The sequence below is a fragment of the Schistocerca nitens genome, chromosome 1, assembly GCF_023898315.1.
Source record: "Schistocerca nitens isolate TAMUIC-IGC-003100 chromosome 1, iqSchNite1.1, whole genome shotgun sequence".
Taxonomy (NCBI): domain Eukaryota; kingdom Metazoa; phylum Arthropoda; class Insecta; order Orthoptera; family Acrididae; genus Schistocerca; species Schistocerca nitens.
Genome location: NC_064614.1, coordinates 799602059 through 799614732, shown reverse-complemented (window position 1 = coordinate 799614732; position 12674 = coordinate 799602059). Strand labels below are relative to the sequence as shown.

Genomic DNA, 12674 nt, shown 5'->3' with positions numbered 1-12674 from the left:
TGCTCAGAGCCATTTGAACCATTTTTTTTCTAACGAGAAATCAATTTTTAAACAGGGCATTGTTATGTTTTTATTTGCAGACCTGTCTTGATCTCAGTAAATACTAAATAACAATGGGGATAGGCTGTATTCATTACTTTATATTGCTGTACAAATGCCTCTCTGGATGCTGCCGTAAGAATTTGAGATACGTAAATACCTCATGACATAGTTCATGAGTTAATAGTCGTTTGGTTGACACTTCCTCCAAGGAGTTCCGAAAATACAAACGCCGTGCGGGATTAGCTGAGCGGTCTTAGGCGCTGTAGTCATGGACTGTGCCGCTGGTCCCGGCGGAGGTTCAAGTCCTCCCTCGGGCATGGGTGTGTGTGCTTGTCCTTAGGATAATTTAGGCTAAGTAGTGTGTAACGGTTAGGGACTGATGACCTTAGCAGTTAAGTCCCATCAGATTTCACACATATTTGAACATTTTTGAACAAAATACAAACCAATAACTCCCACTACATGGAGTAGGTGGTGAAACTTGTGCGCTCTGTTCGTCGACGAATTGCAGCCGTTATTAAAGCGATGGAGCTTAGTTACGGTGTTGGATGGGACAATGTACGATCGTGGTATCACGAGGAAACAGAGGAGCCGCCAGCAGCAGCCTTGGGCTCTGAGCACTGTGCGACTTAACATCGGAGGTCACCAGTTCCCTACACTTAGAACTACTTAAACCTAACTAACCTAAGGACATCACACACAGCCATGCCCCAGACAGGATTCGAACCTGCGACCGTAGCAGCAGCGCGGTTCCGGACTGAAGAGCCTAGAACCGCTCGGCCACAGCGGCTGGCAAAGCCTTAGGCGGCCAAATTTTCGGAAGATGGCTTTAATATAAGCTGAAATCGGTAAGTAAACAAATGTTGTTGCGATCTCGAGGGCTGGTTTTAACGGAATCCTTCTGCTTAATTATACCTCAAAAGAGTCGAGGTTTGGCATACGGTAAACACGTTTCCGCCCTGACGAGTGCACGACACTCGGAAACATTGGCTCCGCAGCGCACCCGCTGATAATCAAACGTCAGAAACATAATTGCCTTTCCGTCGTATGCGAGACGCGTGCGGCGCGCTGTGTTACGTATGCAGCGCGGCCCGCAGCTGCAGCTGCTGGAGATGGCAAAGGCGGCTGCCGGCGGCGAGGTGGCGGCCGCACGCCCCGGCTGCTGCGAGCAGACTCGCCGAGCACTTGCTGTGTAATTGTTTCCGGCGACGCGGCTGCCGCGACGTGAGGCGCAGCGCAAGCGGCCAGCGGGACCGCACCGCGGACCCGCGCCCGGGCCGCCGTTTGATGCCGCTGCTGCTACGCCCCGTGCTCTACGCGCCGTATTTTCGCTCGCGGAAGAAAAAAGACAGCGCCGACCTTTTTCGTAACGGTTACCTCTCCCGTTATTCTCCATTAAACTGCAATCTCATTTTCTCCGCCGCCGGCGGAATGTGTTTGCGATGGCGCACCCGTACTGCTTGCAAGTGCGAATCACGCAGCCCAGGGCATTATAGCCGAACGGATGCTCGCCACGGGACCTGCGTCTACATTCAAGTGCCGTTTTTTCCGGTCGTGCAGCAAGTATGAGCGATAAGCTTTATGTTTCCTGACCGCTATGAGGGAACTGCAGATTTATAGGGTATTCCGTGTAATATGAACTAAAATCCGCTACGGGACCTAAGTGGTATACGTGATGCTGACCACACGATATATTATTTTCCACACTTAGAATTTAAAAATGGTTCAAATGGCTCTGAGCACTATGGAACTTAACGTCTGAGGTCATCAGTCCCCTAGAACTTAGAACTACTTAAACCTAACTAACCTAAGGACACCACACACAACCATGCCCGAGGCAGGATTCGAACCTGCGACCGTAGTGGTCGAGGGGTTCCAGACTGCAGCGCCTAGAACCGCATGGCCACACCGGCCGGCCACTTAGGAGTTACTCTCCTTCATTAAATGGTGGTTTATGTTTATCATTAAGCAGCCATTAAGGATTTTTCGAAACTAACTCTTTTTTACGTATGCACACAGTTGTGCTTAAGAAGATGAGTATATCACGTTCGACTCCTTCCATGAATGGAGCCACATCTGAAACGATCATACACCAGAACTCAAATCACCTACACTCACAGCACAAGCAGCACTCAGGTACATCCCACGTAGATTCAGCACAATACCACTCAGCACCGAAAACTACTAGAAGGAACTAGACACCATCATACAAATAGCAAAAAACAATGTCTGCCATAGAAATAAATTCGCGCCGGCCGAGGTGGCCGAGCGGTTCTAGGCGCTACAGTCCGGAACCACGCGACTGCAGCAGTCGCAGGTTCGAATCCTGCCTCGGGCATGGAAGTGTGTGTTTTACTCTATGGACTTCCAAACTATTGGTGATGGTATTTTGTCTTTTTAGTCCGTTTAATTTCATGACATAGATTTTACAACCTGATGATGAGAGCATTGTCTCTTGAAACGCGTTGTTGAAATATGTATAAGAATCGCGGTTGAATGCTAACAGTGATAACCAGTATAACGACAACTGCTACCTCGACTCCATAATGGATTATATCAAATCATTTAGGAATACATTCACGAAGTTAAACAAAAATATAAAAAATTATACAGTCAGTAAACACAATAGAGAAACAACAACAAACAACAAAAGAATAAAACTTCACGCCAATAAACATACACAGTTACAAAATAACAATTATACAGAGTACACGACGATGACAACAAAGAAGCCTGGACATGTTACACAGTGACATACAAGCGCAAACTCATACATAAAATAATACTTTTTTTTTTTACGTACAAGGCTGGAGATGTTTTGCAAACACAGAAGGCAGTCCAAAAGTATATCCGAGATATAACAAAATATGTAGACATCTGCCAGAGGGCAGGAGATACCAACTGCTATTCAGTACAATATAAGGTATATAGGACTAACATTCGTCACTCGGTAGAAAGAACATATCACAGCCTGAAAGTATGGGTCAAGCCCTTCAATATTTGCAGAACATTTAAGAGAAATAAGTCACAAGCCAAGTAAAAAAAGAGAAAGATATGAAAATAAAAACTGATAACGACAGACACCTGCTGTCACATATACAAAACAAAACCAGAAAAGAAATACCATTAAATGACCAAGGCAGAGTGACAAAGTTTACAGAGACTGATTGCGTAGTAGAAAAAAAAAAAATCCCCTAAGATCTTACTGGTCAGCCGGCCGAAGTGGCCGTGCGGTTAAAGGCGCTGCAGTCTGGAGCCGCAAGACCGCTACGGTCGCAGGTTCGAATCCTGCCTCGGGCATGGATGTTTGTGATGTCCTTAGGTTAGTTAGGTTTAACTAGTTCTAAGTTCTAGGGGACTAATGACCTCAGCAGTTGAGTCCCATAGTGCTCAGAGCCATTTTTTTTTTCTTACTGGTCATTTCATTACTATAATGTACGGTATTAAGAATGGAACTACTGAAATGAGGTTTTTACTCAAGAAAGTTATGAGTTGAACTCAAGTTCAATCCTTTACACTCCATGTCATGAACCGTACATTTTTCCCCTTCTAAAAACGTTTAGATCATTCTACACATTATCAGTTTCGTTTGACAATTTTGCACAATCAGGAACACACATTCGTCTTGATTTTAACTTACAGCTACAATCACGAATTCACATAATTATATTCAGCCGTGATATATGTGAAAAGGAATTCAACAACAAAGCAGAGTGGCTCTGCGCACCACTGTGTCTGACAGTTACCTCATTAGGTAATCCTGTAGGTTATCCGAATATTTGGGATCAGAAATGAAAATTACACATAAATATATGTTCCACAGTAAACAGAACTTTGCTTCGACAGTATATGGGCAGCTGTTAGAGGTTGGTTAGTTATTAAGTGCTCATGCTGTCATATAAAGTTATATGTTATTTGATTCACACAGGTTAATTAGAAGTTATAAAATTAATTACACTTCACAATGAGCGGAAGTAGGACTTAGGTAACATTTAATTTTTCGTCTCGCACCTTCCACACTTTCACACAATACAGCACCGTTAGAGGTTATCTGATCCCGCCTATCGATGACACTAGGTCACGAGTAGCTTCATACTCATGCACGAATCAGTAAAAGAGAACGTTTAGACGATTAGAAAGCTACCGCAGCTCCGATATTCTCACATTCGTCAAACTACAAGAAATAAATACACTCTGCACTTAGAAGTTGTCCTCAGGTTTTCGTCACTGTAAAAAAGTTGATCGGAGGACAGAAATTTCTTGATGTGCAAAAGAAGATGGAAATGACGATACGTCTAAGACTTGGGGCTACGAAAAGATTAGCAAAAGTGATCGTCAAAACTGCTGTCCAGGATCATCGACTCCTATCTTGTGTAGAATCTTAAAACGTATTACATGGATGCTAGAATCAGTGGAGTTCAATGCTCTCCGCGACACTGTGGATTCCAAAACACTGTGAGTGGCGTCTTTGTCATAGTGTTGTCCATAGAAATACAAGCATAAATTTGTGTAACAAATCTACGGATACACGAACAAATGCGGAAAGTGCGCTGTTACTTCCAGTTAAAGGTGAATTGAATGAAATGCGTAGTGACCTGAGAAGAGATTATATGACGGGCACCGACAAAAGCTCAACAAGGGTAATGAAACGTAGTCGAATTAACTTCAATCTGAACGGCTTAAACATTTCCTGTACTTTTCCTTGTGCATCTGAAATTTCAGCAAAGAGGGATTTTCTCTGCCTCGTGATGACTGGGTGTTGTGTGCTGTCCTTACGTTAGTTAGGTTTAAGTAGTTCTAAGTTCTAGGGGACTGATGACCATAGACGTTTAGTCCCATAGTTTTCAGAGCCATTTGAACCATTTTTTTTTTGTCGCAACCGTGTTTCGCGATATCGCGGTGAACGCACATTGGAAGCGTGTATTTCTCATCGCCATAGTGGCGTATAATCCGGCGTGATCGTATGGGGTGTCATTGACTACACGTCTCGGTCACCTCTTGTTCGCATTGACGGCACTTTGAACAATGGACATTCCATTTCAGAAGTGTTACGACCCGTGGCTCTACCCTTCATTCGATCCCTGCGGAACCCTAGATTTCAGCAGGATAATGCACGACCGCATGTTGCAGGTCCTGTACGGACCTTTCTGGATACAGAAAATGTTCGACAGCTGCCGTGGCCAGCACATTCTCCAGATCCCCCACCAACTGAAGACGTCTGGTCAATGGTGGCCGAGCAACTGGCTCGTCACAATACGGCAGTCACTACTCTTTTTATGAACTGTGGTATCGTGTTGAAGCTGCATAGGCAGCTGTACCTGTACACGCCATCCAAGCTCTACTTGACTCAATGTTCAGGTGTATCAAGGCCAGGCCGTTATTACGGCCAGAGGTGGTATTGTTGGGTAGTGATGTCTCAGGATCTATGCACCAAAATTGCGTGATAATGTAATCACAAGTCAGTTCTAGTATAATATATTTGTCCATTAAATACCCGTTTATCATCTGCATTTCTTCTTGGTGTAGCAATTTTAATGGCCAGTAGTGTAATTATTCCAAACATAAATTAATAAACACATAAAAAAAGAAGAAACAAAGTAACAACATTAACGCAATATGCCTATATGCCTTCGACTTAAAATGGTACTCAAAGAGTGCTAAGCCGATGACAGAAACGAATTTACTGGCACAAAACAACGACTGCGCGCATACGTACGACATAACCAGCGATCACGATATGTAGGGACCAGATTAACTACCACTGGTCTAGAACGCCAGTCTTGACCTCGGAGAAAAATAAATCGTGTAGTCGACACGTAACAATGAATCTCATCATTGTCTTTTTTGTTTAATGACTCGGTTTTGATCATACAGCAATATTACATGTATAATCGGACATCCAAGAAAAATATGTCTCTTCTCAAAGATAATTTCCAAGATTTTATTCTACATTCGTCTTTCTTTTGGTTTCTCGCTCTTTTTCAACGATATATATGACAAAGGAGACGTGTCAGCGTAAGTAATTACCTCGCTGTATCACTCGCTATAAGTGGAATAAGATTTAAGTAGACATACTGAAACATAGGTATATTAGATATTGGTAGGGGAAAAAAACACCCACTGCTGACTGGAACCAGTTCAAAATGGTTCAAATGGCTCTGAGCACTATGGGACTTAACATCTATGGTCATCAGTCCCCTAGAACTTAGAACTACTTAAACCTAACTAACCTAAGGACATCACACAACGCCCAGTCATCACGAGGCAGGGAAAATCCCTGACCCCGCCGAGAATCGAACCCGGGAACCCGGACGTGGGAAGCAAGTACGCTACCGCACGACCACGAGCTGCGGACGCGGGAACCAGTGATACTACAGTACAGGTAGAAGAACGTATGTCACCTTTGTTTTATACATCACAAAGGCAAATGAGATTATAAAATGCAGGGTGTATAGGAAAATTTGCGATGGGCTTGTATCTCAAATAGCCGAGCTACGTTGAGAAACAAAGAACTGTATGAGAAAGCAGTGTGGAAGGGCGAATTTTCGTTCGAGGTATGCGTCGCAAATGTAACGCAACATACAGCTCATTAGTGTTCCTGTACAACAGGATGTAGTAACGTGACACGGTCTCTTCATGTTACAGGTGGTCGGTGGCCCAGGCACCAGGAGAGGTGTGGTGCCCCACTTCTCGTCGCCGCTTTCGTCAATGACACCTCCCACCTGGTACGTAACCATCACTTCCTTAATAAACACATCGCTATTACCAAGCACAGTTCTATATCACTATCTGTTATTGGTGTTCTACACTGAAAAGCCAAAGAAAGTAGTACATCTGTCTAATATCGTGTAGAATCCCGCGATCTCGCACAAGTGCCGCAACACGACGTGACAGTGGCTCGACTAATGTCTGAAGTAGTGCTGGAGGGAACTGACACCTTCCATCCTGCCGGGATGTCCATAAATCCGTAAGAGTACGAGGGGATGGAGATGTCTTCCGAACAGGACATTGCAAGGCATTCCCGCTATCCTCAATAATGTACATTTATGTGGAATTTGGTGATTAAACTCAGAAGAGTATTCCTGGGGGCATTCTGTAGCAATTCTGGACGTGTGGGGTGTCGCATTTTCCTGCTGAAATTGCCGAAATCCGTCTGAGACACAATGGACATAAGTGGATGCAGGTGATCAAATAGAATTCTTACGTACGTGTCACCTATCAGAGTCGTATCTAGACGTATTGGGGGCCACATATCACTCTTATTGGACACTCCACACAATATTACAGAGCGTCCACCAGTTTAAAGAGTCCGATATTCACATACTGGGTCCGTGGATTCGCCTGGTTCCCTCCATTCCAGTGCAAGTCCATCCGCACGATACGATATGAAACGAAGCTCGTCCGTTCAGGCAACATGTTTCCAGTCGTCAATAGTCCAATGTCGGTGTTGACGGGCGCAGGTGAGACATAAAGCTTTGTGTCGTGCAGTCATCAATGTTACACGAGTGGGCGTTCGGCTCTGAAAGCCCAAGTCGATGGTGTTTCGTGAATGGTTTGCATGCTGACACTAGTTGATGACCCAGCATTGAAATCTGCAGCAATTTGCGGAAGGATTGCGTTGAACGATTCTCTGTAGTCGTTGTTGGTCCCGTTTTTGCACGATCTTTTTCCAGTCGCAGTGACGTCGGAGATTTGATGTTTTACCTGATTTCTGATATTCACGTTACACTCGTTAAATGGTCGTACGGGGAAATCCCCACTTCATCGTTACCTTGGAGATGCTGTGTCCCACCGGTCGCGCGCCGACTGTAGCACCACGTTCAAACTCACTTACATCTTCATAACATATCATTGTAGCAGCAGTAACCGATCTAACAACTGCGCCAGACACTTTTTGTCTTGTATAGGCGTTGTCGACTGCAGCACCGTATTCTGCCTGTTTACATATCTCTGTATTTGAATACGCATGCCTATACCAGTTTCTTTGCCGCTGCAGTGTATATTACATTACTCTATAGCAAACTCGGATGTCGTTCTCTAATATATACTAATACGACGTAGTCATTAATAAATGTTACCACTGTGGCTCAACACGCTCCCTGCATATAGCCACGAATAACTGACTCAAGCCTCGCTTCAGTAACAAGACGATGAAAATTAATTACATTTGGTCATGCACCTGTTATTCCCTAAGGAGAAATAGAGATTGCAGTTTAACATCGCACAGACGCTGGGCTCACTGCACACTGACAAAAAGTTCGTTTTCGTGAAGGACTGGTAAAGAAGTCGATTGTGCCCCTTCAGTGGAACCATTCCACTACTCACCGCAAGCAAGGTAGGGAATTTAGGAAACAACTAAATCTAGACCGCCAGATTAGAATGTTGATCAGAACCTCTCCCCCCGCCCCTCCCAACCACCACGGTCCTTCGCTCGATTATTCATTAATAAATTGCGCTGAATTATCATTAAAATAGGTACATTATTGAATTTTCACATTCTTAAAGTGGTCTTACTCTTAATTTCTGCAGCAAAACACGCGACACATTAGGCATAAAACATTAATAAATTGTAAAGAGTGTAAGTAGGCTGTTTAGGTTTTTATGTTGGTAACGCCACGTAGCGCTCTATATGAAAATCACTGACTGTGCTGTGTGCAGTCTGTGGCTGGTTTGCATTGTTGGAATGTTCGCTACTGTAGTGTTGGGCAGCTGTATTATGAACAAATGGTTCAAATGGCTCTGAGCACTATGGGACTCAACTGCAGAGGTCATTAGTCCTCTAGAACTTAGAACTAGTTAAACCTAACTAACCTAAGGACATCACAAACATCCATGCCCGAGGCAGGATTCGAACCTGCGACCGTAGCGGTCTTGCGGTTCCAGACTGCAGCGCCTTTAACCGCACGGCCACTTCGGCCGGCGTGTATTATGAACACCGCGTAGCGTTGCGCAGTTGGAGGTGAGCCGCCAGCGGTGGTGTATGTGGGGAGAGAGATGGCAGAATTTTAAGAGCGGACGATCTGGACGTGTGTCCGTCAGAAAGAGTAAATCTGTAATACTGGATATCATGAACTTATACATATATTATGACTTTTGAACATTATTAAGGTAAATACATTGTTTGTTCCCTATCAAAATCTTTCATTTGCTGACTATGCCTATCAGTAGTTAGTGCCTTCCATAGTTAGAAGCTTTTATTTAGCTGGCGGTTGTGGCGCTCCTTGTATTGCAGTAGTTCGAGTAACGAAGATCTTTGTGAGGTAAGTGATTCATGAAAGTTATAGGTTATTGTTAGGGCCATTCTTTTGTAGGGATTATTGAAAGTCAGACTGTGTTGCGCTAAAAATATTGTGTGTCAGTTTAGTGTTTATCAGAATAAGTAAAGAGAGTATTGTCTGAGTAAGTTCAGTTTTGCTCAGCTGTTTGAAAATCAAATAACGTAGAGGTTTATCAGCACAGTAATTCATTGATTTTTCAAAGGGGATGTTCAGTAGATTTAAGTTAACTTAAGAGGGGGTAGGCTATATAAGAAAATGAGTTATGAAGAATAGGAAAAGAAACCATTGAGAAGTGATATGAAAAAGATTTGGGCCAAAATAGGTAGTGTACAATGAAGAATAATTATTTTGAAAGAGGATATGAATAGAATACAGAAAGGAGATATAGATAGGACTTTTTGGGAATAGTAATGAACGAAGGGAGATCTCCAAGATGTAAAGACAGTTTTGTTTGCAAAATACTGCAGTAAAACAAACCCTGTCCTTTCATTTTGTGTTATGCCGCTATTCGTTTGTATACCCTTGTGTATTGGTGTTCTTCCTGTTTTTATTTGTTAATCTGATAAGAGTTATGTTGCAGAATTTTTCTAATAATATGTTATTTTCTTTGTAAAGATGTTTAGACATTATTTTTTCTGTTCTGTTTTAATGCTCATGTGTGAAATTAATGTTTCGAAAACTATTCTCATTATTTTATTTATTTGCTTATGTCATAATTCCTGTAACGCTGATGTATGAGTTTATGTCTATTCTTTTGTAAAGCCTGTATTACTACAAATCTCATGTTTACTATTATATTATTTAATGATGTTTTCTGTACCTTTGTAATTGTATTCTCATGATATATAATTGTATACACACCTGTTCTTCAAATTAAGTTTCATTTCACTGCACTCGTTTCTGTTGGTAATAGTATATACAAAATATGTGAGAAGTTGGGACTTAGTGCTTGCATGTGTGTTGATAATTGAGCAAGGGACTGGTTAACAGCATTACTGGTTCTAAGGACATTTAAAAAAAAATTGTGAGTGCACAAGTGGTGCTTCATGGACTTGCTATATTATCCGCAAGACTCTTCGATGGTGATTGTGCACCGGCACAGTCGCAACGGATGGCTGGTAGCAATCTCTACAAGCACTACAGTGGGTCTGCACCTTTGATGGCTCACCAATACCATACTCTCTACAAGGACTACAGTGGGTCTGCACCTTTGATGGCTCACCAATACCATACTCTCTACAAGGACTACAGTGGGTCTGCACCTTTGATGTCCCACGAATACCATTGTCTCTACAAGGACTACAGTGGGTCTAAACCTTTGATGTCCCACCAATACCATTATGTCTACAAGGACTGCAATGGGTGTAAACCTTTGATGGCCCACCAGTACCATACTCTCTACCAGGACTACAGTGCGTCTGCTCTGTGATGACCTACCTACCAATATTCTTAAAACCTTCGACTGACTCTGCTGTGGGTTTGCTCTGTTGTGGCACATTACCTGTCTGCATGTCAAGAGACAGCACTGTCTTTCCGTTGGAAGGACAACACTACTTCTTCAAGACTGCATGGAAATCCACTACTTCTGTGTGCATTTTCTTTTACTGCTCAGACTTTGAGGAAAAAAAAGAAAACTGTAATTACTATTGTTTTGAATGATCAGGACTGTCTTTACGAGAACAATTTTTGATTTTGACCAACATTGCATCATTAAGTGTGTGCATTTGATATCTTTGTTATTGTAATTATGAAAAATTTTATCAAATCGTTATTAGCCACTGCCCAAAACAATTTGTAAAATTTTTTGTGGGGAGCATGGGGGCTATGTAAGTAGGCTGTTTAGGTTTTTATGTTGGTAACGCCACGTAGTGCTCTATTTGAAAATCACTGACTGTGCTTTGTGAAGTCTGTGGCTGTTTTGTATTGTTGGAATGTTCGCTATTGTAGTGTTGGGCAACTGTATGTGAACAACGCATAGCGTTGCGCAGTTGGAGGAGAGGTGCCAGCAATGGTGGATGTGGGGGAGAGATGACAGAATTTTAACAGCCGACGATCTGGACGTGTGTCCGTCAGAAAGAGTAAATTTGTAATAATGGATATCATATATATATATATATATATATATATATATATATATATATATACATATATATATATGATATCCATTATTCCAAATTTACTCTTTCTGACGGACATACGTCCAGATCGTCGGCTGTATATATATATATATATATATATATATATATATATATATATATATATATATATATATATATATAATGACTTTTGAACATTATTAAGGTAAATACATTGTTTGTTCCCTATCAAAATCTTTCATTTGCTGACTATGCCTATCAGTAGTTAGTGCCTTCCGTAGTTAGAAGCTTTTATTTAGCTGGCAGTAGTGCCGCTCGCTGTATTGCAGTAGTTCGAGTATCGAAGATTTTTGTGAGGTAAGGCATTCATGAAAGGTATTGGTTATTGTTAGTCAGGGCCATTCTTTTGTAAGGATTATTGAAAGTCAGGCTGCGTTGTGTGTCAGTTTAGTGTTGATCAGAATAAGTAAAGAGAGTAATATCTGAGTACGTTCAGTTTTGCTCAGCTGTTTGAAAATCAAATAACGTAGAGGTATATCAGCACAGTAATTCATTAATTTTTCAAAGGGGATGTTCAGTAGATTTTAGTTAAGATGGGGTAGGCTATATAAGAAAATGAGTTATGAAGAATAGGAAAAGTATCCATTGAGAAGTGATATGAAAAAGATTTGGGAAAAAATGAGTAGTGTACAATGAAGAATAATTATTTTGAAAGAGGTTATGAATAGAGTACAGAAAGCAGATATAGATAGGACTTTTTGGGAATAGTGATGAACGAAGGGAGATCTCCAAGAAGTAAAGACAGTTTTGTTTGCAAAATACTGCAGTAAAACAAACCCTGTCCTTTCATTTTGTGTTATCCCGCTATGCGTTTGTGTACCCTTGTGTATTGGTGTTCTTCCTGTTTTTATTTGTTTATCTGATAAGAGTTATGTTGCAGAATTTTTCTAATAATATGTTATTTTCTTTGTAAAGATGTTTAGACATTATTTTTTCTGTTCCGTTTTAATGCTCATGTGTGAAATTAATGTTTCGAAAACTATTCTCATTATTTTATTTATTTGCTTTTGTCATAATTCCTGTAACGCTGATGTATGAGTTTATGTCTATTCTTTTGTAAAGCCTGTATTACTACAAATGTGATGTTTATTATTATGTCATTTAATGATGTTTTCTGTACCTTTGTAATTGTATTCTCATGATACATAATTGTATACACACCTGTTCTTCAAATTGAGTTTCATTTCACTGCACTCGT

The 12674-nt window shown here is 41.6% G+C and overlaps 1 protein-coding gene across 1 annotated transcript in view; it reads left to right on the top strand.

Annotated features, from left to right (window-relative positions):
- LOC126262451 (uncharacterized) overlaps nt 1-12674 on the top strand; it is a 672745-nt gene that overhangs the window by 313080 nt on the left and 346991 nt on the right. Inside the window, exon 2 of the mRNA XM_049959109.1 lies at nt 6688-6767. Within this exon, the coding sequence (XP_049815066.1) occupies nt 6688-6767 (80 nt within the window). The remainder of the gene's footprint in view (nt 1-6687; nt 6768-12674) is intronic.